General features: G+C 38.2%; 1 protein-coding gene across 1 annotated transcript; it reads left to right on the plus strand.

Annotated features, from left to right (window-relative positions):
* The first annotated feature begins 73 nt into the window (after positions 1–73).
* Positions 74–24,868, plus strand: CINP (cyclin dependent kinase 2 interacting protein). The gene is made up of 5 exons (XM_020971113.1): positions 74–169; positions 11,399–11,567; positions 12,394–12,523; positions 20,139–20,268; positions 23,810–24,868. Exons 1-5 carry the CDS (start codon positions 163–165, stop codon positions 24,007–24,009), a joined length of 636 nt encoding a protein of 211 aa, XP_020826772.1. The 5' UTR covers positions 74–162; the 3' UTR covers positions 24,010–24,868.
* The last annotated feature ends 320 nt before the right edge of the window (positions 24,869–25,188 follow it).

Genomic DNA, 25,188 nt, shown 5'->3' on the forward strand with positions numbered 1-25,188 from the left:
GCCGGCACGGGGCGGGGCAAGCGCGGGCAGAACAGCCACAAGTGGCTCTGGACGTAGGAAAGTCAGGATCGGAAGTGAGCATACGCGCTTCCGGTTGGCTCCGGATCTTGCTTCGAATTTCCTCTGTGGCCCGCGCCGGGATGCGTCTTGGGCGCTGAAGGCATGGACGGTGAGTGATGACGGAGTAAGGCCTAAACTGTTGGGGTGTTTTTAAAATTCGATTTTATTTTATTTTCAGTTTCAAATTCTCTCCCTTCCCCCTTCCTCACCCTCAGCCATTGAGAAGACAAGAAAAACGAAATCCTTAACAAATATGTAGTCACACAAAACAAATGCTCACTTTTGCCTTGTCCAAAAGAAAGAAAAAGGAAAATGTGTTTCGGTCCATTAGCTCTTTCATCCTCTCTGGAGGTGGATGGCATGTTTCATCAGGAGTCCTTTATAGTCGTGATCATTGTGTTGATCAGTTATTAAGTCTTTCAGAGTTAATTGTCTTTAAAGTATCGTTGTGATTGTATAAATTGTTCTCTTGGTTCCGCGCATTCCACTTTGCATCAGTTCGTACAAGGCTTCCCAGGTCTTTCTGAAAGGATCCCCTTCATCATTTCTTACAGTATTTCATCCTAGTCATATACAGTAGCTTGTCCAGGTACTCCTCAAATGATGGCATTCCCTCAGTTTACAATTCTTTGCTGTCACAAACAGAGGTGCTATAAATATTTTTGTACTTATGAGTCCTTCTATTTCTTTGATCTCTTTGGGTTATTGACCTAGTATCAGTATTACTTGGTCCAAAGATGTGCACGGTGTGATACTAGCTTTATGGGCATAGTTCCAAATTGCTTCCATATAGACCAGAATGGTTGCACTATTTCAGAGCTCCACCAACAGTGTGCTTGTTTTCCCACAGACCCTCTGACGTTTGTTCTTTTATGTTTTTGCTATCCTAGCCAATCTAATGGGTTTGAGGTGGTATCTCAGAGTTGTTTTCATTTGCATTTCTTTAATTAGTAGTTATTTACAGAATTTTTTTCATACTGCTCTTTACAAAACTGCCTATTCATGTCCTTTTACTATTTATCAATTGCAGATTGGCTCTTATTTTTGTAAGTTTGATTCAGTTTTCTGTATATCCTAGAAATGAGATCTTTATCAGAGAAACTTCCTGTGGAGATCCCCACCATTTCTCTCTTTTCTTCTAATTTTAGCTGCATTGATTTCATTTGTGCAAAAGTTTTTTAATTTTGTTATCAAAATTTTCTATTTTACTTCCTGTGCACCTCTCAGTCTCTTGTTTGTTTGGTCATGAACACTTCCCCTGTCCATCGATCTGATAGATAATTTCTTTCATACTGTACTAATTGGCTTGTAATATCACCATTTATATCTAAGTCATGTACCCATTTTGAGCTTGTCTTTATATTTTGTGTGAGTTACTGGTCCATGCCTGGTTTCCACCAGACTGTTTTTTCAGTGTTTTCCCAACTGTTTTTGCTGAATAATGAGTTCTTGCCCCAATAGTAGAAATCTTTTGGTTTATCCAGGTGGAGGTTACAATGCTCATTTGCTTCTGTATATTGTGTACCTGATCAGTTGCACTCATCAGCCTGTCTGTTTCTTAATACCACGTTGTTTTGATAATTACAGCTTTATGGTATAGTTTGAGATCTGATACTGCTAGGCTCTCTTGCTTCCCCTTTTTTTCATTGATTCCCTTAATATTCTTGGCCTTTTGTTCCACCAGATGAATTTTGTTATTTTTCTTGCTTTATAAAGTAATTCTTTGGGAGTTTGATTAGTATGACACTGAATAAGTAAATTAATTTAAAGTAGTATGGTAATTTTTGTCATATTGACTTGGCCTACCCATGAGAAATTAATATTTCTCTAGTTATTTAGATCTGCCTTTATTTGTGTAATGATTTGTAGTTGTGTTCATATAGTTCTTGTGTGTGTCTTGGCAGGCAGAATTCCAAATATTTTATTTATGCTTTCCGTAATTATTTTAAATGAAATTTCTTTCTTTTATTGCTAGATTTTGTTAATAATCTACAGAACTGCAGACAGTTTGTGTCAATTTTATATCCTGCAACTTTGCTGAAGTTGTTTCAGTCAGTTTTTTAGTTGACTCTCTATAGGGCTTTCTAAGTAAACCATCATATCATCAGCAAAAAGTAATCATTTTGTTTCCTCTTTGCTTATACTTCTCTTCAGTTTCTTTTCTTGGCTTAGTGCTGTAGCTTGCATTATCTAATACAAAATTGACTAGTAATGGTGATAAAGGACATCCTTGTTTCAAGAATCCTGATCTTAGGAAAGCTTCTAGCTTATCCCAATTACAAATAATGCTTGCTCTCGGTTTTAGATTAATACTATTACCATTTTAAAGAAAGCTTTATTCTACTCTTTCTAGTGTTTTTAACAGGAACAAATTATTTTGTCAAAAGCATTCAAATAATCATGTAATTTTTGTTATTACTCTGGTCAATTATGCTTATAGCTTTCCTAATATTTAATCAGCCTTCCTTTCTAGTATAAATCCATTTGGTCAAAAATCAATTAGCATTTCTTAAGTGCCTACTTATGTACCAGGCACTTGACTAATCACTGGAGATACAAATAAGAAAAAGACAGTCTCTGCTCTCAAGAAATTTACAATCTAATGGGGACAAGAGGACACAAAAGGAAGCTGAAAAGCAGGGGAGAGTGTTTGAATTTCAGATTTTCTACTCAGCTCTGGTCTTTTCATCAGAAATGGTTGAAAATTCTCTATTTCCTTAAAAATCAAGTTGTTTTTTCCAATGAGATATCTCTTTTCTTAGTGCACAGTCTAGTGTTGCTTATATGTATGTACTCAAGAGGGGATCGAGGGAGTCAGAAACTTTGGAACTCAGAATTTTTAAAAAGAATGTTAAAAATTGTACATGTAATTGGGGGGAAATATTATTAAAAAGAAAAAAGTAATAAAAATGAAAATATTGAAAAATAGAAGATAATGTGACATCTCATTGGAAAAAACTGACCTGAAAAACGAATCTAAATAAGAATCATTAGACTTCCTGAAAGCCACAAAGAAAAAAAAGGGCCTCATACTTTAAGAAACCATAAAACTGCCCAGATATATTAGAACCAAAGGGAAAATTAGAAAATGAGAGAATCCACTGGTCATCTTTCAAAATGAAAACTCCCAGGAATATTAGAGCCAAAATCCAGTGCACCCAAGTCTACAAGTAGACAGAAAAGCTTCAAGTAGCCTAGAGTCACATTCAGGATCACCTATGATTTAGCAGCTATTATAAAGAAATGGAGAGCTTGGAATATGATAATCTGATCTAGAATTATGACCAAGAATAATCTTCCTGACAAAACTGATTATAATCCTTCAGGGGGGGAAAATGGATTAGTATCCCATATCCCCTCTGATGAGGGCGGGGCCCAAGCCAAGATCTTCACCCTTTGCCCCACAGGGAATCTGACTCACAGGCCCCAGACCCTCATCTCCCTTGAAAGCCCTAGCTTACCTTTAGATCTTATTCAGATGCACCTTCAACCCTTGCCGTGAATAGAATCTGGCTCTTGTCTATAGGCCCCAGAAAGGCCTTCCTTTATCTCCTTTTGAAAGTCCTAGCCCCACCTTGATCTTGTGCAGATGCCTTTCAAACTTCTGCCTTCCTGTTTCTCCATTATCTATTCCCATTGTCTATTCAATCTTGCCGACCTCCCCAATTAGAATTGTTACCTACACCCTTTACCCAACCCCCTTCTCTGGCCACCCAAAGTTACTTTAGTATTTAAGATCCACCTTGGCCCTCATTCAGATGCTGAGAATCTCAGGCCCACAAGGCTGAGAACCTCTCATGCCCGCTTGTCCTTATGGGCGTCACCTGGCCTATATGTTGTACCACCAATAAACTTTTCCTCTGGCTGAAGAAGATTTGAGTTGAATTCTTTCAGGCAGGGCCCGGTACCGCAGTCTTGGGGTCCCAGCACCCCAAAACCCCTAGACCTCTTCACCTTCCACATTTATCATTTTCCTTTTCTGTTATATTAGCCAATCTGATAGGTGTGAAGTGGTAGGTCAGAGTTGTTTTAATTTGTATTTCTCTGATCAACAATGAATTAGAGCATTTTTTTCATATGATTTCTTTCTCTGAAAACTTCCTGTTCATATCCTTTGGTCGTTTATCAATTGGGAAATGACTTGTATTCTTATAAATTTGACTCAGTTCTATATGTATTTGCAAAATGAGGCCTTTATCAGAGATTTTTGCTATGAATATTTTCCCCAGCCTTCCCTTTTCTGTCTAATCTTGGTCGCATTGATTTTGTTTGTGCAAAACCTTTTTAATTTAATGTGATCAAAATCAACTGTTTTACATTTTGCTACATTCTTCATCTCTTCTCTGGTCCTACATTCTTCCCTTATCCATTGATTTAACTGGTAAACTATTCCATGTTCCCCTAATTTGCTTATGATATCATGTACCCATTTTGACAATGATTTTCTTATTTGTTTTATTAATCTCTCCCTTGATTTTCAGGATTTCCAATTTGGTGTTTAATTGTGGATTTTTAATTTATTCTTTTTCTAGTTTTTTTAGTTGGGTGTCCAATTCATTGATCTGCTCTTTCTCTATTTTATTGATGTAAGCATTTAGAGATATAAATTTTCCCCTAAGAACTGCTTTAGCTGCATTTCATAAATTTTGGTATGTTGTCTCATTGTTGTCATTTTCTTTAATGAAATTATTGATTGTTTTTGTGATTTATTGTGTGACCCATTTATTCTTTAGGACTAGATTATTTAGTTTCCAATTAATTTTTAATCTATCTTTCCATGGCCCTTTATTGAATGTAATTTTTTTTTTTTGCATAATGATGTAAAAATGATGTATTTAATATTTCTGCTTTTCTGGGTTTGGTTGTGAGGTTTTTATGTTTTAATACATGGTCAGTCAGTTTTTGTGTAGGTGAAGTGTACCACTGAGAAAAAGATATTTTCCTTTCTATTCCCATTCATTGTTCTCCAGACATTTATCATATCTGGTTAAAATTCGATTTACCTTCTTATCTTCTTTTTAGTTTATTTGGTTACATTTATCTAATTCTGAGAGGGGAAAGTTGAGGTCCCCCACTATTATAGTTTTACTTTCTATTTTTTCATATAACTCATTTAACTTCTTTAAAAATTTAGATACTATACCATTTGATGCATATATATTTAGTATTGATATTACTTAATTGTCTGTGGTACCTTTTAGCAAGATATAATTTCTTTCTTTATATCTTTTAAGTACATTTATTTTGCTTTTGCTTAGTTTGAACTTTTTTTACTTTAGCTGAAGCATAATAGATTCTGTTACAGCTCTTTACCTTTACTCTATGTGTGTCTCTATGCTTCCCTTTCTCTTATCTTTCACTTTGTCCCTCCTCAGGAGTGTTTTACTTCTGACCTTTGCCTCTCCCAATCCACTCTCCCTTCTATCAGTCCCTCCCCACCCCTTCTCTTATAGCTGTGCCTTCCTATCTCACATTAGGGTAAAATAGATTTTTATCTCCAACTGAGTGTGTATGTTATTCTCTCTTTGAGCCAGTTCTGATGAGAGTAAGGTTCAAGTTGCCTTCTACCCTCTCATCTTCCACTCCACTGTAATGGCTCTTTTGTGCCTCTTTTATGCAAGATGATTTACCTTACTTATCCTGTCTATCCTCCCCTCTTCTCTCACTGCAGTCCTCTTCCTCACCCCTTAATTTTTTTTTGTTTAGATATCATTCTGTCATAGTCAGCTCATACCCACACCTTCTGTCTATGTATAATCTTTCTAATTGCCCTAATACAGATAAAGTTCTTAAGAGTTATGTATATTATCTTTCTGTGTAGAAATATAAATAGTTTAGCCTTATTAAATCCCTTCTATTTTCTCTTTCTTGGTCACCTTTGTGTGAGATGTGACTCAAATTTAAAAAAAAAACACAGAGATGTCTCAAGGTAGAAACAGAAAGTTAAGTTTATTATTTCAATTCTTGAGAATCGGGTGTCACTCCAACAGTACGCTCTGATGAGGGGAGACAAATTACAGAAGCAAAAAGCCAGATTAAATAATCCTAACGGGAAAAGCCCCCTGCCATCAACTGGCCAACATTTGGCTCACAATCTAAAAAGAAACAATATACATATCTATATTTCTAAAGTAATGACAAAAAAGTAATTGAAAATTTGCAGTCGAGCTAGACACTGTGCTGTGTGGCAAGGTCACCGTAACGGAAATATAGCAACATGATACAAGGGGGGTTTCAGGAGTTTCAGACTTGGTAAACTTTAACTACTGATGTGGCACTGGGAGAAAAGGGGAATTATAGAAATCCATACTTAATCCTATCCTGCCTCCTAAACTTATCTCCAAATTCAAGATAGTCTTATCCCAAACCTTAATTACACTGAGAAGTCTTCATAGGGACATGCCACTCACCTTTTTATGCTTCCCTTGAGTCTTATATTTGAAGATTATATTTTCTGTTCAGCTCTCATCTTTTCATCAGGAGTGCTTGAAAATCCTCTATTTTTATATATATATATATATATATATATATATATATATATATATAATATATACATATATATATACATATATATGTGTGTGTGTGTGTATATATATGTATGTATGTGTATATATATAGTATATACACATACATACGCACATAATCCTTCAGCGGTAATATGTGTGTGTGTGTGTGTGTGTGTGTGTGTGTGTGTGTGTGTGTGTGTGTGTGTGTATTACCGCTGAAGGATTATACTCCGTTTCACTGGGTAGGGGATTCTTGGTGGTAATCCTAGCTTCTCTGCCTTCCAGAATATGATATCCTAAGCCCTCTGATCATTTAATGTAGAAGCTGCTAAATCCAAAGAATTGTTTCTTTCTGGTTGTTTATAGTATTTCCTTCTTGGCCTAGGAGCTCTGGAATTTGGCTATAATATTCCTGGGAATTTTTCTTTTGGGATCTCTTTTAGGAAGTGATCGGTAGATTCTCTAAATTTCTATTTTACCCTCTGGTTCTAGGATATCAGGGCAGTTTTCCTTGATAATTTCTTGAAATATGATGTCCAGGCTCTTTTTTTTTATCATGGCTTCTAGGTAGTGTAATAATTCATAAAATTATCTCTCCTTCATCTGTTTTCCAGGTCAGTCATATTTCCCATGAGAAATTTCACATTTTCTTTTATTTTTTTCATTCTTTTGGTTTTGTTTACTTGTTTCTTGATGTCTCATGGATTCATTAGGTCCACTTATCCAACTCTAATTTTTAAGGAATTATTTTCTTCAGTGAGCTTTTATACCTTCTTTTCCATTTGGCCAGTTCTACTTTTTAAGGAGTTTGGTGACTTTTTGTCTTATCTTTTTCCATTTTTTGTGCTTCCTTTACCTAGCTGTTGACTCTTTTCTCATGATTCTCGTACATTACTCTCATTTCTTTTCCCAGTTTTTCTTCTACCTCTCTTAGTTGATTTTTAAAATCCTTTTTCACCTCTTCCATGAATTCTTTTTGGACCTGGCACCAATTCACATTTTTCTTTGAGGCTTTGCATATAGACACTTTGAAATTGTTCTCTTCTAAGTTTGTGCCTTGATCAGCTCTGTCACCATAGCAACTTTCTATGGTTGTTATTGTTGTTTGGTTTTGGTTTAGTTTTGCTCATTTTTCTAGCTTTTTTGTTTGTTGGTTGGTTTGGTTTTTGTGAGGCAATAGGTTAAGTGACTTGCCCAGAGTCACACAGCTAGTAAGTGTCAAGTGTCTGAGGCTAAATTTGAACTCAGATCCTCCTGACTCCAAGGGCGGTGCTCTATCCACTGCGCCACCTAGTTGCCCCTTTCCAGCTATTTTGTGACTTTTAACTTTATGGTGGAGTTGAACTCTGTGCATGGATCAAAGAGGGCATTGTCCCAAGTTTCTTGTGCCAAGGCTCAGGACCTAGCTGCTGGCTTGCGCTGGGGGTGGGACCTCACTGCTGGCGTGGCGGGGTCTTGTTGCTGATTTGCACAGGAGCTCAGTCTCGATTGCTCCTTGTGTTGGCTTCTGATTGTGGCTGATTGACTTCTGGCTTACACCAGGGCGGGGCCTCACTGCTAGCCCTTTGGGTATGGCCTGCCTCTGGCACACTTCCCAACCCAGTGTTTTGCTGCTCCAAAATTGGTTTTGGGATGTTATTCTGAGGTTGTTTGGAGGCCTTACTCTACCATCTAGGCTCCAGAAGTATTCTTTTATTATTTCAAGTTTCACGTAATGATTCTGTTTGCCCAATTTACCCAACTTTAAATGAAATTTCTCTTTCCATCTCTTGCTGTTGGGCTTTGTTAGTTATATATGGAAACACCTATGATTTATGTGGGTTTATTTTATATCCTGCAACTTTGCTAAAGTTTATTATTTCAAGTAATTTTTTACTTGGTTTTCTAGGATTCTCTAAGCATACCGTCATATCATCCACATAGAGCTTTGTTTCTTCTTTGCCTGTTCTAATTCCTTCAATTTCTTTTTCTTTTCTTATTGCCAAAGCTAACATTTCTAGTACAATGATGAATAATAGTGGTGATAATGGAGGTCCTTGTTTCACCCCCAGTCTTACTGAAAATGCTTCTAGCTTATCCCCATTACATATAATGCTTGCTGATGGTTTTAGATAAACGCTACCTATCATTTTAAGGAAGACTCCATTTATTCCTATGCTCTTTCTGCTAGGAATTCTTTTGGGGGCTCGTGTCCATTCTGCATTTTTTTAGAGGCTTTGCTCGTAGAGGTATTCAAGTCATTTCTTCTGCTTTTGTGTCTTAAGCTTCCCTATTGTTATAGTAGCTCTTTTGTTAGGTTCTTTGTTTGCTCACTAATCCAGCCTACTGCTTGACTTTGGAATTTGTTATGGTACTGGGCTCTGCATAATTAGGGGGAGGGAAGAATGGTCTGCCCTTAGGGACGGCTAGGTGGCACAGTAGAGAGAGTACAGGCCCTGAAGTCAGGAGAACCTGAGTTCAAATCCAGCCTCAGACCAAACACTTAACACTAGCTGTGTGACCCTGGGCAAGTCACTTAAGCCCAACTGCCTTTGGTGTGTGGGGGGAAGAATGGTCTGCCCTGAGCTTCTTTTATGCCTTTTATACTCTTTTGTCCTCTTATGCCCTTCTACTGCTTTCACAACTCAGTCTGGAGGCCTGCAAGTTTTTTGTGCTCCTGGAATGGTATGATTCAGGGAGAGGGCTGCTCACCTCACTCCTGGTCTGCGCTCTGCCAGTTCTTTGCCCAGTTTGGAGCTGTTGGTTGAGTTTCAGCAGACTGGTCCTGGACTGAGTCATTGTTAGCTTATGGGAGGTTGGCCCCTGTTTGCTCTGGGACTCTTGCTCTAGTTATTCCACTGCAGGCTTCTATGCGAGGCGGAAAGGTCAGAACTGACTTGCCATTTTGCTCCTAGGCTCAAAGCCATACAGCTGTGTTTCAGAAACTTATTTTTTCCTTATTACTCAGCCAGGTCCCCTACTTGCTCACAGTTGTTCCTTTCTACTCTGGATCTGTGACCCAGAACTTTAGGCAGTTAGCTACAGAGCTGCCATATGACACCCATTTCTGCATTTTAGGGTTCAGGGGTTCTCCTGGTGTTATAGGCACAGCTCTAAAAGCCAGCACTCTCTTAGTTCAGGTTCAGTGCAAGGGTGAAATGAGGCACTGAGAAATCACTGAACATTTAATAAAGGATGAGGCTTGCTTTGTCCTAACACAGTAAGGATACACAACAAAAGTACAGCAGCATTTGCTTTCTTGGACTGGCCTTCTTCATCTCTATCTGAAAAAGAATCTGTTCAGCTAGTCATTAAGTGGGCAGTCATCAGAGTCAATCAGGTGGTCAGTCACATGGTCTCAGCACTCAGCAAGTCTGAGAGGACTGGAGTGCACTTTGACTTGGCCATTTTATTGGCCTTAGGCCAGGAAGCTACATCAGAGAAGCTAGAGCCAATTAGGTTTTATGGGGAGGAGGAAGCTTTACCGAGGAAGCCACTAGGAACACAGGCTAGGAAGTTGTGTGAGGATTGTGTGTGGGGAGGAAGTTGTATGAGGTTAAGAAAAGCCATGTCAGGAAACTGCTGTCCTAACACACCTGGAATGTTTCTACTCCAGTGCTTCCTCCCCTGGGGCTTTGTCTTGGCCCCATTTCCATCCTTGGGCACTGTACGATGTTCCCGCCTGCTGCCACTGCCAGCCCCCGCTCTTTTCTGATGTTACCACATAAGGCCAGATGTGTTGAGCTGGGAGGGATCATCTAGAATCTGGACTTGAGAAAATTAAGCTCATTGTAACACTTGGGGAACCCTGAGGCTCAGAGAGGGGGAAGGACTTGCCCACGAAGGCACTGGGAGCAGGGCACATACCTGCACTCCCCCAGTTAGAATTCTTTTTTCCTATCTGTCAGTGCTTGGTCATCAGACCAGCCTTTAATTTTACAGATTAATTAACAGGGTCAAGAGAATTGAATTGACGTGTACAAGGTCACATAGGTAACCTCTTTTCAGCATTGAGGAAGAAAGGAAGTATTAAGCACCTACTATGTGCCAAGCACTTTGTAAATATCTAATTTGATCCTTGGGAAGAAGGTGCTATTATCATCCCCATTTTACAGTTGAGAAAACTAAAGCAGGCAGAGGTTAAGTGACTTATGCAGGGTTACACAGGTATTAAGTGTCTAAATTTGGATTTGAATTCAAGTCTTCCTGACTTCACACCAGCACTCTGTCCACTAAACTAAGGCTTTCACTATTGACAGGGATCCCTAGTGGTTTAATTACCAAAGTGCTGTGGCCACTGCACCATCTTGTTGTCTCTTAGGAATGGAGCTCCACCAGTTACCAGGCTTGTTATCTTAGACAAGTAACATCATCTCTCAGAGCCTTTACTAGGTTGTTGTAAGCTAAGTGTAAGTAACTTTAAAGCACTTCCAAGCTATATATGTTGGGTTTATGAGTCTAGAATAGTTCTGTTATATTTTCAGTGATTACAAGGCCTCTTAACAGTGTTTTATAAACCCCAAAGAACTTTAAGGTGCTACTTAAAGATGGGTGGTTATATTCTGTGATTCTGTTGTCCCTTCCAAGGCTAACATTTATTTTTTACAATTCTCAGGCCTTTTCCTGCTTTACCAATCAGTGGTTCTTTAATTCAAAGATCCTGCGAGCTCTAACATTTCATGTTTTGTGTCTGAGATTTCTTCAAATTCAGTAGTTTTAAGGTGGTTGAGCCCCTTTCAGCTCTAACATTCTGTGAAAGAAAAACTTGTAAAAGTATTTCCAGTCTAACAGATTTCTTCTCCTTTTTAATAAAAGTGAAACGTGATTTTTTTTCTGTCCCTTCCTTTACACAGTGAAGAACTCTGGCATGGTTACTCCCAAAAGAACTGTTTTATCTGTCAGTGCAAGAAAAATTAAGGACAATGCTGCAGATTGGCACAATTTATTATCGAAATGGGAGACTCTCAACAATGTGGGGTATTCTGTTGCGAACAAAATAGGAAACATCAAAATCAGTGCACTGTGAGTATATGTAAAGTTCAAAACACAAGTAGTTTATTTCACATTTCCCCTATTCTGAACTTTATTCAGTCAGTGGTTAGGTAGAGTGGTTGGTCTTTTGATTTTTGACAAAGATAGAAATGATTGATTCCGTTTTATTCAAAAGTACTATAGCTAGGTGCATTGTACAACAAATCAACGTACTTTGTTAATCTAAAACATTGTCCGTCTTGTGCAGCAGGTAGAACATGTGAGAAGTGGGATGTGAATGAAAATTAAATATTTATAATTTTAAAATGTAACTATGAAGCAACATACAAATTTCAGGATATTTGCATAAATAGATGGTTTAGACGGGTTCTGCTTGGTCTCAGAATACTTGTTAAGTAGGAATAATGGTTGAAAGACACAAAGAGGCATTTTTCATTACAGCAGTGAAAAGTAATGCTGCACAAATGACTCTTCTGTCACTCCAGATCTTCAAGCCAAAGCTGGATAGCAACAGGCTGTTGTGGAAAGGAATCAAAGAAGTTGAGCCCAGATCCCTACTCTGCTACTTTCATGACATTAGACAAAGCACTAAATCTTTCTGGGCCTCTGTTTCCTCATCTAAAAAGTGTGGAGTTAGAATCATGTCTTAGGTCCTTCCAGCTCTAAATCCTTATTCTATGTATGACCCATCATTAATACTATAAACAGGATTGTTTCAGATGTAATTTAGACTAGATAACTTACAAGGTCCCTTTAACTCTGGGATGTTATTTGTGGTTTTGGTTTTCTAGTATTCACTCTACTGAGCAGTGTATTAAAATGTTTTATATTCTTGTTGCTTTCTCTGTTTATGTAGTACTGAAGACAAGGTAGAAGTAGAATGCAACAGCATTGCTTCTGGCTTTCATTCTCAAAAGGTGCATCCAAAATATAATGAGGAACTTGAGATGTTGTGCAAGGAACTTCATGATACCTTGGGAAACTTGGTAAGAGTCTAAAGTTGAGGTCACCCTCACAGGTTTATTAACTAAAGTGTTAGTCCAATTAATATTGGTTAATTCTTCATCTACCTGATGTATTCAAAGGATGAACTTCTACATAAATAAATTAGGAAGCTTATTCCTTAAAATGTCTAAATATGATGTTTTGTTTGTTTTAGCTTTTATTTAACCATTTTGGTTAGAAATCTTAATATAGTGTAGTGCTCATTAATACTTTCAATACTTTAGGCATCTGCAGTGTCATTTTGAGTACTGCATCCTCCTAAGTAGATCATAATCCCTTCAAGATTCAAGGAATTAACATGTCTCCCAAAAATCGACCACCTGGTAGATTCTGTTTAGGAGCCTCCTCAAATGTGACTAAACTGATCTGAGGATGAGACATGCAGCCTTCTGTTGGAAGATTTTCAAGATTGCTAGGTCCTGTCAAAATTTCCATTCTACTTTCAGCCAGATTCTAAAGGGAAGAGTCATCTCCATGGCACAATGAGATATTGAAATAGGATTTCATAAGTAGTATTACAGTTTAACCTGCCTTATTAGCCAGGATGCTAAATAGAATTTTAACCTGATGTCCCAAAGTCACCATTCATTTATTCAGTACCTTTTGTGTGCTGAACATTTTGGTAGGCTCAGTATCTGCCTTTATGGAGATCACATTTTAGGAAAATAAGAACATTGACAGCAATCCTACACAATATTATGTTAAAGAGAAACAAAACAAAATGCTCTCTTGAGGTCTAGCCTACAGTGTAACAGTTGTTCCATTACATAGATGTGATTCAGGACCTATTTCTATGCTAATGTCCTCAGACTTTCTTCCCCTAGATTTGCTGGTATAAAACCTCTTGTGGCCTATCATCTGCTCTTAGCACCATGAGGAAGAGAAGCTGTGATTTAATGTTAGAGGAGGGAGACTCTTCCTCCTCTTTCCCCTTTTGGAGAGAAGAGCAGGGAGTTACTGGTGCTCAGACTCCCTCCAGTGATACAGGCCTCACTCAGCACCTGCTCTGTAACTTGTACTCTTAGTTCCACTGAGAGGTTGAGTGACTTGCCCATTATCACAGAGTCAGTCCTCAATGTTAGTGGCAAGACGTAAGCCCAGGTCTTCAGTATTCATTATTTCATTGTTGCTTTATGTCCAGTTGCTATTTTCCCTATACTAGATCTTCTGTGTCTCATTTTTCTTTATTTGATATCATCTGTCACTGCTTTTTTCTAACAGTGTCTGTCTCTTGAAGACTCTCATCAACTAGAAATGCTTATAAAATCTGTAACTATCCTTTTAAATATAGCCTCAGTAGTCTGTCTTCAAGAAGTACCTGAAGTTGTTCCATTCCCTCTCTTTTGAAATAAATTGCATAGTCTTTGTGGTTTCTTTTATCCTCAATCTAAGGGAGACTTGAATACATACTGTTTAAGTAAAATTTTGAAGGAATTAGAGATGTCTAACTTGGAGACAATAAGATTTGGCAGGTACATAATAGCTGTCTTCAGATACAGTATCATACAATCATAAAACTTAAGGACTGAAAGTTAGAGTGTCTACTCTAACACCCTTATTTTACAGATGCAGAAATTGAGGTCCAGGTACGCTAAGCACCTTGCCCACATTAACAAAGCTAGTAATAGTCTGGGATTTGAACCAAGGCCAATTAATTAACAAATATTTATTGAGTACCTACTATGTGTCAGACACTTGGAAATACAAATACCAAGAATAAAATAAATCTTTCTGGCAAGTATCCTGGCTGTCTCCCACTATTCCTTTAACAAAGATCAAGGGAAAGCACCAAAACAAGATGGAATAAGGAAATTTAGGAAGAAACCATAGTGTGTCATTGTTCCAGCCCAAGATCATAAATTCAGCTCACATGCAAGTAACCAGGGTGCTGACTGTAGACTACCTGTGAGCCAACAGCTATGTCTGTATAAATCAGGATTGAGATTCAAATTTCTGAAGCATTGTGTTGGAAATACAGTAGTAGACTTGTTCTGGTTGGTGAAGTAGAGAAGAACCAGCAGGAAGGTACATTACAAGGAACCAAATTTCCACTCAAAATAAGGAAGAACTTCCTAACAATCAACCATTTAGCAATGAAACCGACTGCTTTGTAGGGTAATGAGCTCCCTAAACTCAAGATCTTCAAGCAGAATTGATGATCCTCCTGTCTCAGCAGCTCCTATGGATTTGTTCATCCTTCATTTCAGAGAGGACCAGTGACATCACAGTGTTGGTGTCCGGCTGTGGCTGATCAGTCTGGCACGAGTTCAAAAGGCTCTGCCTCAGGTCTGGTACAAGTAGTCTATGGAGATATCTCTGGATTTGTACAGCTCAGATTTCCTTTGTGCTACTGCAGTTCTGCTTTGCTCAAGGAATACAGCACCTTTCATGGGAGCACACCATGCTGGGTGGTTCTGTGTCACTCTCCCATGTCTCACAATCGATACTTAAATTCTTTAGACAGTGCTTGAGAGTGTCCTTGTACAGCTTCTTCTGACCACTGCTTGCCTGGTATGAATTCTCCATAAAATAGCCATCAACAAGGACAAAAATGACATCAGTATCAGTTGCTATACTGATGGTAAATTATTTAACTTGAAAAGGCTACAAGCCAAGGCTAGGGAGAGTTGGTGCACAACTTTTTGTTCAAAGATGACTCAGTGCAGACTCTAAGGCTGAGATGCAACAGAGTATGGAACAGTTCTCTGCCACTTGTGCTAATTTGGGCCTAACAAAGCCAAGAAAGCAGAGGTCGTCCACCAGCCAGCACTACACTATCCACAAGTGGAACCATCAGTGAACGGAGAAATGTTAAATGTGCGTGGATAAGTTCATCTGCCCTGGCAGTGTGCTTTCCAGGGATGTACACATAGATGATGAGGTTGATATGCACATTGCTAGAACTAGCTAAATATTGGGGAGGCTCTGAAGGAAAGTGTGGGAGAGATCAGTCGGTCTCTAGTTACCTTTAAGTGAGCTGCTAAAAACCTATCTTTGGCCCAAAGAAGTTTAGCCTATTTTAATTTTGGCCCTTACCTACTGCCAAGTTGTGCAGGTCTGGTCTACAGAGTTCTTTGTAAAACAGTCTTTTAGCCATCTATAGTCATATGAAAAAATGCTCTAAATCGTTATTGATTAGAGAAATGCAAATCAAAACAACTCTGAGGTACCACATCACACCTATCAGATTGCAACATGACAGAACAGGAAAATGATAAATGCTGGAGAAGATGTAGGAAAATTGGAACACTAATACACTGTTGGTGGAGTTGTGAAATGATCCAACCGTTTTGGAGAATAATTTGGATCTATGCCCAAAGGGCTACAAAAATGTGCATACCCTTTGATCCAGCAATAGCACTTCTAGGGCTATATCCCAAAGAGACCATACAAATGGGAAAAGGACCCACATGTACAAAAATATTTATAGCAGCTCTTTTTGTGGTGGCGAAGAATTGGAAATTGAGAGGATGCCCATCAATTGGGGAATGGCTGAGCAAGTTGTGGTATATGAATGTAATGGAATACTGTTGTGCTATAAGAAATGATGAACAGGCTGACTTCAGAAAAACCTGGAAAGACTTATATGGTCTGATGCTGAGTGAAGTGAGCAGAACCAAGAGGACTTTGTACACAATAACAGCCATGTTATGCGATGACTAATATTGTTAAACTGAACCGTTCTCAGCATTACAAGGATCTAAGACATCTCCAGAGGCCTTGGGATGGAAAATGCTGTCCACATCCAAAGAAAGAACTATGGAAGTCAAATCACTATCACTTATTTTTACTTTCTGTTGAGTTTTGTTTCATCTTTCTGATGGTTCCTCTTATTGGTTTTAATTTTTACTTACAACTTCACTAATGTGAAAATATGTTTAATAGGAATGTAAATGTAAAGCCTATATCAGATTGTGCGCCGTCTTGGGGAGGAAGGGGGAAAAAATTTTCAACTCAAAAGCATATGGAAGTGATTGTTGATAAATCAAAATAATAAAATTTAAAAAATAAAATGAAATAAAATAGTCTTTTAGCTAAGTGTGCGTTTGGCATTTGGGCTACATGGCCAACCCATCAAAGTTGTACTCCACAGTAGGATTTGGATGCTTGGCAGTTCAGCTAAAGAGAGGATCTCCGTGTCTGGTACCTTATCTTGCCAGGTAACCTTCAGAATCTTCCTAAAACAGTTCAAATGGAAGCAGGTCAGTTTTCTGGCATGGCATTGATGGACTGTCCAGGTTTCACAAGGATACAACAGTGAAGTCAGCACAGTGGCTTTGTAGACCTTCAGTTTGGTACGCAGTAAGTGAACTTAACTATAGCATTCACAATTTCTCTATTTACTGACCATCGGTTCCACGTATGAATGGTACAGTTGCTGTTTTCTTGGTGTTAGGCCAAAATTAGCAGCGGCAAAGGATCGATCCATACACTGTTTCATCTCGTCCTCAGAGGCTGCCCTGAGTGCACAATCATCTGCAAACAAAAACCTGTGCACCAGCTTCCTCTTCACTTGGTCTTGGCTTATAGCCATTTCAAGTTAAATGGTTTACCATCAGTGTAATAGCTGACCTTGATGCCATTTTTGTCCTTGTTAAAAGTGAGTGACAACATTGTAGAAACCCTCATGCTAAAAAGTATAAGAGTAAGCACACAGCCCTGCTTCACTCCATTGGTGACTGGGAAAGTGTGACAGCATCTTCCTTTATCCAGAATCCGTGCAAGCATTTCCTCATGAAACTGGCATACTGATGAACATTCTTTGAGCAACCAGTTTCACTGTGATTGTCCACAAGCCCTGATGGCTGACAGTATCAAAGGCTTTGGTCCAGTCAATGAATGTTGCATACCGACCTTTGTTCTGTGCCTGGCATTTCTCCTGGAGTTGTTGGGTAGCAAATATCACGTTGACTGTTCCACAACCTTTCTAAAGCTGTACTGGCTCTTGGGCCAGTGTCCATCTTCCAGATGAAGGATCAGCTGATTAAGGAGGACTCTGGCAAGAATCTTGCCAGAGAGACTGTCAGCAAAACTGAACAGTGTATGGAGTACTTACAGATTTAGTGACTATCTCTGTGCTGATGATTCTCAAATCTACCTATGCTGATTTCCAGTCTTGCATTTTCATCTGCCTTTCAGACATCTCAAACTAGATGTCCAGTCAACATCTTAAACTCGATATAGAACGAATTATCTTTCCCTGAAACCCCCCTTCCCCTTTCTTTGTAGAGGACAATACCATCCTCCCAGTCCTTCAGGCTTGCAATCTAGGAATCGTCTTGGATTCCTCACTATATTTCACCCCCCTTAGCCAAAATGTTACCATGGCCTGTCCATTTCATTTTTGCAACATCTCGCCAATATGTTCCCCTCCCCCATCTCTCCTCTGATACTGCCACCACTCTAGTGCAGGCCCTTATCACCTCATGCCTTGATTATTGGAATAGAATGCTGATGGGTTTGCCTGCCTCAAGTCTCCCCACTCCAATCCATTCTCCATTCAGCACTAAAGTAATTTACTTAAATCACATATCTAACCATGTCAACCCCACCCCACTCAATAAACTCCAGTGGCTCCTTATTGTCCCCAGGATCAAATATAAAATGCTCTCTTTGGCAGTCAGAGCCTTCATAACCTATTCACCTCCTATGTTCCCACTCTACTTACGCGTTACTTCCTGACACATACTTCAGTCAAGTAACACTGGCTTCCCGGCTTGTTCCATGAACAAGACATTCCATATCACTTGGCTCCAGTAATTTTCTCTGGCTGTCCCCCATGCATTACTGGACTTGTGAACTGAGCCAACCATTTTGGAGAGCGATTTGGACCTATGCCCAAAGGGCTATAAAAATATGCATAGCCTTTGACCCAGCAATAGCATTTCTAGGGCTGTATCCCAAAGAGATCATACAAATGGGAAAAGAACCCATAGGTACAAAAATAGTTACAGCAGCTCTTTTTGTGGTAGCAAAGAATTGGAAATTGAGAGGATGCCCATCAATTGGGGAATGGCTGAACAAGTCGTAGTATATGAACGTAATGGAATACTATTATGCTATAAGAAATGATGAGCAGGCAGACCTCAGAAAAACCCAGAAAGACTTACATGAACTGACACTGAGTGAAGTGAACAGAACCAGGAGAACATTGTACACAGTAACAGTCACATTGTGTGGTGACTAACTTTGATAGACTTAGCCCTTCTCAGCAATGCAAGGATCTAAGATATCTCCAAAGGTCTCATGATGGAAAATGCTATCCACATCCAAAGAACTATGGAATTTGAATGCAGATCGAAGCTACTATTTTCTTTTTTTTCCCTTCTGTTTTGTTTTGTTTCCTCTCTCTTGTGCTTCCTTCTGTTGGTTCTAATTCTTCCTTACAACATGATTAATGAGAAAATATGTTTAATAGGTATGTATATGTATACCCTATATCAGATTGCACACTGTCTTGGGGAGGCAGGTGGGGAAGAAAAATTTAAAACTCAGAAGCTTATAGAAATGATTGTTGATAAATCAAAATAAATAAAAGAATTTTTTTTAAGGAATAGAATTGATGAATACTATGAATTCTGTCACATCCAAGTGCGATTTTTATAAATTATAGGAAAAAGTGAAGACTTAGCTGTGAAATATAATCTATCATACACTTACTGTGCCTCCTAATGGCTTCTTAGCCTTCACTGTAGATTCAAAAACCAGTTTCTCCAGGAAGCAACTTCAGTCTCTTGGACTCTCTTCTTAGACAAACCGTGTTTGTCCAACTCACCTTTCTTATGTATTTGTCACGTTTTAATTATTTGTAGATTAGTCATATTCTTCTACTCTACCGTAAAGCACTTAGTGAAAGTCTCTTGAATTGAGTAGCAGTTTGATACATATATCCTGCCTTTGTGTTAGAAAATGACTGTCAAATCAAGTCTTTGAAAGTATTATCAGCTTTCATTGATTTTTAAATTATTCTTTTGTGTGTTGGCAAGTTAATACAAAAGAAATAGAAAGTTAAATAATAATAGTTCTTACAGAGGGGAAACTATGCCATTAATTCACTATGTGACTCCTGTCTCTAGGCTTTTGTTTCCTCCATAACATGGTATAATGAAAAAGGGCACTGAGGTTGGAGTCACCAAAGACTATTGGTGTTTAAGACAGACTTTTGTGGCAGCAAGCCACTCTGGATCATTGAAAGCCTTATACTATTTCTCAAATGTGATACAGCTCAATGTCTTATTATTTCAGTTTTTTTTACCTAGATTTTAAAAAATGGTGCAGGTAGGTCCAGCTGTCATACCTGGCCAAGACATAGGTCCTAATGAATTTGGATTCCCCATCTAATCACTCATCTTTTAATCTCTGACTTTTCAAACAATGAAAATATGTTCAATTTGTCACCATAAAAAATGTGAAGAGAAGCTACCTATATTGCATATGTCAACTTTAAAACCCAGTGTTAAAAAGACCTAATTTAAATTTATGAATTAGAAATGTAATCTCAAGCTATTTAAGCTTGAACTCAGTTATTGATAATGAGATTAAAGTAAATTTCAAATTAAGATGCTCAGATTCTAAAAAAAAAATCGTCTTCCCTAGGCTAAGGTACAGGTGAAAATGGAAAAGCTAACATCAACCACTAAAGGAATTTGTAACCTAGAAAATTACCATCATGGAAATGGAAATTATCAAACACCTCTTTTCCATACATGGCCCACTACCTACTTTTGTAAGTAACTTAAAATTGCTGATTTCTGAGGCATGAAAGAGGGAAGGAATAAGATTGGGCACGTTAGGTTACAAATGCAAAATGTTTTTCATTATCCTGGGCTTTGAAATTAAATTGTAAGGATGATTTCTGTCCTTAGAGAGGAGAAGGGCCAGCTTGAAAAGAATACTTCTTAATTGAATATCTTCATTGCCTAAAAATTAAGGAGTTCACTGCAATCCGGACATAGAGGCCAAACTCCAGGCTTCATTCAAATCCTACTTTTGCCACATGGGAAAGATGTGACCATGGGCAAGGAATTTAACCTGTCTGAACTTTAGTTTCCATCTCTCTAAAATGGTAATAGCTGATGAGGTGCAGTTAATACAGATCTTAAGAGGATTAAATTAAGTAGTGGATGTGAAGATACCTAATGAAATATGAAATCTCCTATAGGGGTACAATATTTTTAGAACTCCATGAAGCCAATTCCCATTTTTATGCTCCAAAAATATGGTTAAGGACAGAGAACTTGATTCCCCCTACATTAGCAGAAATCTGTACTTATTTTAGGGATGAGAATGCCAGGACTTATGGGCATAAGAACAGAAGAGCTACTTTAAAAAAAATTAGTATAAATTCTAATTGTCATAGCAGATGATAAATATTACCCTACCCACGTATAGCACATTATACTTGTATAAGGTATTTTCATATCTCATTTTATCTGATCTTCACAACTCAATGGAGTAGATTGGGTAAATATGTTCACCCCCATTTTACAGATGAGGAAAATGAGGCCCAGAGAGATAGACTGATTTGTCCAAAGTTCTGCAACAAGTAAAGAATCTAGGTCTGAAACTCAGGTCTTCTGACTCTGTTCTGGGCCAGGGATCTTTCTGTCCTACTGCACTGACTCTTGATAATTCTCATGAAAATAGCTGACATTTTTACAAAGAGCATTCTTCACAACAACCATATGAAGTTTCACTTCTCCATGTTGAACTGTGAATGAATTCATCTGGGAAATAAGTTCCAAAGAGAACCATTTTTGGGTGCTGGTTTAGTCCTTTTGTTTTCTTTAAACTGATGGAAGGGATTTTTTTTTTCGGCATGAGTTTACTGCCAGTAACTCTAGGTTTACGTTGAAAATTTTTCATTTATTATTGAATCATATTCATATATATATGTATCTATATGTGTAGGTATATATGTGCATATGCATGTGTATGCCTCAACTGCATGAACCAATTCAAATTATGCATCTAATTACCCGAGGGGGTCTCTTCACAGTGCTATTACTGACTTAGTTTTTAGTCATTTGGACTGATGCCAAAAACACTGGATTTGGAGTCAGAATACTACAATATAGTCCAATCTCCTTCATACGAGGGATAAAGTACTGAACTTGGAGTTGGCCAATTTCAATTCAGTTGAAAAATTTTAATAGGATTCAATTTCTGCCTCCATCATTTATTAGTTGTAAGACTAAGGCCAAGTCACTTAACTCTGAGCCCATTTCCTTATCTGCAAAATAAGGATAATATATGAAGTTATTGTGCAGTCATTTCAGTCATGTATGATTCTTTGTGACTCTATTTGGGTCATTAGAGATGAGGAAAAACAGGGTTAAGTGACTTGCCCGGGGTCACACAGCTAGTGTCTTGAGGCCAGATCTGAACTCAGGAAGATGAGTTTTCCTGACTCTAGGCCCAGTGCTCTATCCAGTATCTGGAATACCTGTCTTCATAGGGTTGTTGTGACAATTGAGCACAAAAGCACAACCTTTTGTGACATTAAGCACCTTTTATATGCAGGGACCTATACTTCAGGGGTGAGGGGTGGTATTACATTTGTCTTTATAAATGAAACAGTCCCTGCCCTCAAAAAGCTTATATTCTAATGGATAGATGTGACAAACACACAAATAAGTAAATATGAGGTTATTTCAGGGGCAACTTAGGAAAGGCTTTAGGTAGGAAGTAGCCTGAAAGTAGCTAGGGATTCCAAGAATGTGTCCTTCTTCTGAAGGGAGAGCATTCTAGGCAGTACTGAATGAAAGGTTCAGGGAGCATCAGGTTGGCCCATTTAACCAGAACATAAGAGTGCATAATGTGAAAAGCCTACATAGGTAAACTGAACCCACATTGGAAAGGGCTTTATTCTAGAAGCAAAGCTGAGCAAGAGAATGATATAGAATCATAGCTTAGAAGTAAAAGAGAAGCATCCATCTAATACAGTCCCCTCGTTTTACAGGTGAAGGAACTGAGACTGTGAGGTTAGTGACTTACACATTGTCATACACCTAATCCGTATCAGAGGTGGGATTTGGACAGTATTCTTAGCCACTTACAGGAGACTGCCTCTTGATAGTTAAACCTGTACTTTAGGAACACCAGCATTGTAAATTGTGGAGTAAAAACTGAAGAGGAGAAACTGGTAATAGGGAGACCAGTTAGGATACCGCAGTAGTCCAGGCAAGAGATGAGGAAGGCCAGGACTAGGATAAAGCAGGGAGAAAGCAATGGATTCAGGAGCTACTGCAGAAATAAAATGGACAATACTTGGCAACTAACCAGACATTGGGGTGAGTGGGAGAACAGATATACATGCATGTGCACGCACGCACGCCTCTCTGAGTTCAAATCTGACCTCAGACATTTACTTAGTTGTGTAACTGTGGGCAAGTCACTTGGCACTGCTTGCCTCAGTTTCCTCATCTGTAAAATGAGCTGGAGAAGAAAATACAAATCACTCCAGCATCTTTGCCCAGAAAATCCCATTTGGGGTCACATATGACCCCAGATGGGGTCATTTTAAGAGTCAGATATGAAAAACAATTGAACAACAAAACAACTGGGTGAGCAGAGTCAAGAGGATGACTCCGAAGTTGAAAACTTGGGAAGGATGGTCATGCCTTCAACCAAAATAGAGAAGACAGGAAGAGTAGTATATTTAGGGGGGAAAAGTAATGAGCTCTGGTTTGGACAGAGTTTAAGGGTTTTACTGGTCATTTTTAACTGGCGGCTGGTGTTGAGGAGACAAGTATTAGATATTCGACCTTGTGAACACTACTGTCACTAAAATAGTGTAGAGCAGTGGTGTCAAACTCAAATATAAATTAATCCCTTTGGATCCCTCCTTTAGGCCGCATATTGACTTAGAAAGCCACAAGTTCACGTTATGTGGTATTTTTATTTATTTTGTTAAGTATTTCTCAGTCACATTTTAACCCAGTTGGGATCAGTTTAACTGGGAAAGATACTGTACACACAATGTAATACAGTATAAAGGGCTCAAGAAGGAGACTGTAATGGTTTCACGAACCTTAAACCCTTACATAAATGCTAGCCATTTATTCTTAATATTATTATTATTATCAGTGACCTTAGACAAGTAATCTAAGCTTTTTGAGCCTACATTTCCCTATTTCTAAGGTAGGGATAGCAGGACTGTTGGGGGAAAATATTTTGTGAACCTGTAAAGCACTAAATAAGTATGAACTTTTGTTCCACATGAGTTGTCTTAAACCTTCCTTCTCGTCATTTTCCATGTATTTCAGATGAAGTTTCCCATAAGCTTTCAGAAATGTACAAGAAGGAAATACTCCTCAAACGCATCATTGTGGAAGAGCTCGCCCATGCTACGAACCAGGATCTCATTTTAAGCTACTTATCTATGTGGTTGTACCAGCCCTATGTTGAGAACAGCAGGCTTGATGTGGAAAGCATGCTACTTGAAACTGGACATCGAGCATTATAATTTTTCCAAAATCATTTCATTAAGTCTAAACTCCCCAAACCAGAATGAACCTTTCTTTCCAGGTCTTATGATAGAGGCCCATTGCTGCCTCATACATTTCCTTCCAGGGTCACAGCTCTGTTTCTTTTCTCACTTGCAGAATGAGCTGCTTCAATTCCACCTTAACACTACTCGGTAGTAACTTTTAAAGTTGATGCTAGTCATCCATTCAGTACCTATTTTTTAAAACCACGACCCTCCTTATCTGACAAAAACCACTAGGAAAACTGATCATATGTTTGGCAGAAAATGTTTAGATCAGCATTTATTTCCACAATAAATTCCAAATGGATTCTCAGCCTATTGTTTAAAAAAAAAACACCCATACAATGGGGTGAGATCAGGAGAATGAAAGGAGGTTTCACAGTTATAAGTAGGAAAATTATAAACCAAAGGATAGAGGTATAAAATTAAAATGCATGTGCACAAACAAAACCAAAAGAAACTACATTGGGAAAAATAGTTTAATCAAATAACAGAATAAAATCTGCTATAGGAAACTGATATAAAAATATGAGAATAAAAACTATTTCCTGGCTACATGTTCAAAAGGTGGGAACAAAAGACCTTCAGAATTGAGAAATGCAGTTATCTAACAAAATATTATAGGAAATCACTAAGAGAAATGAACATTTAACAATACTGGTTTCACCTAATATTACATCATCAAACAACAACCAAAAAAAAGTCCGTTATGCTGTTTAAGACAGGAGCATGTAATACATACCCGTAGTAGAGATTTGCACTGGTCAAACCATTACAACAATTTGGAACTTCTCACGAAAAGTCACTAACTAAATAAACTATTTGAATGCTTTGACTCATCTGTCTGTATACTATAAGGCATGTAACAAAATGAGGTCAAAGAGGGATTGAGGTGAGGGAAAGCCCCATGTGGGCACTTTTTGTGGAAGAAACAGAAACTAGGGAAGATCGGTATGAACTTCGTAGAGTGAAGAAAGCAGAATCAAGAGACGTGTTTCATGGAAAGAAAATATTAAAAAAAATTCAGGTTAAGGTAAATAACTAATATTAATCAGAAGACTAATGAAATGTATTTTCACAGGTTGATGGGGTTTTGGGGTGTGGAAGTGTGTCAATTTTACTTGCTTAACTGTTTTTGTTACAAAGGAGAGTGGG

The sequence above is a fragment of the Phascolarctos cinereus genome, unplaced genomic scaffold (genome assembly GCF_003287225.1).
Source record: "Phascolarctos cinereus isolate Bilbo 61053 unplaced genomic scaffold, phaCin_HiC Scaffold_2;HRSCAF=192, whole genome shotgun sequence".
Classification (NCBI taxonomy): Eukaryota; Metazoa; Chordata; class Mammalia; order Diprotodontia; family Phascolarctidae; genus Phascolarctos; species Phascolarctos cinereus.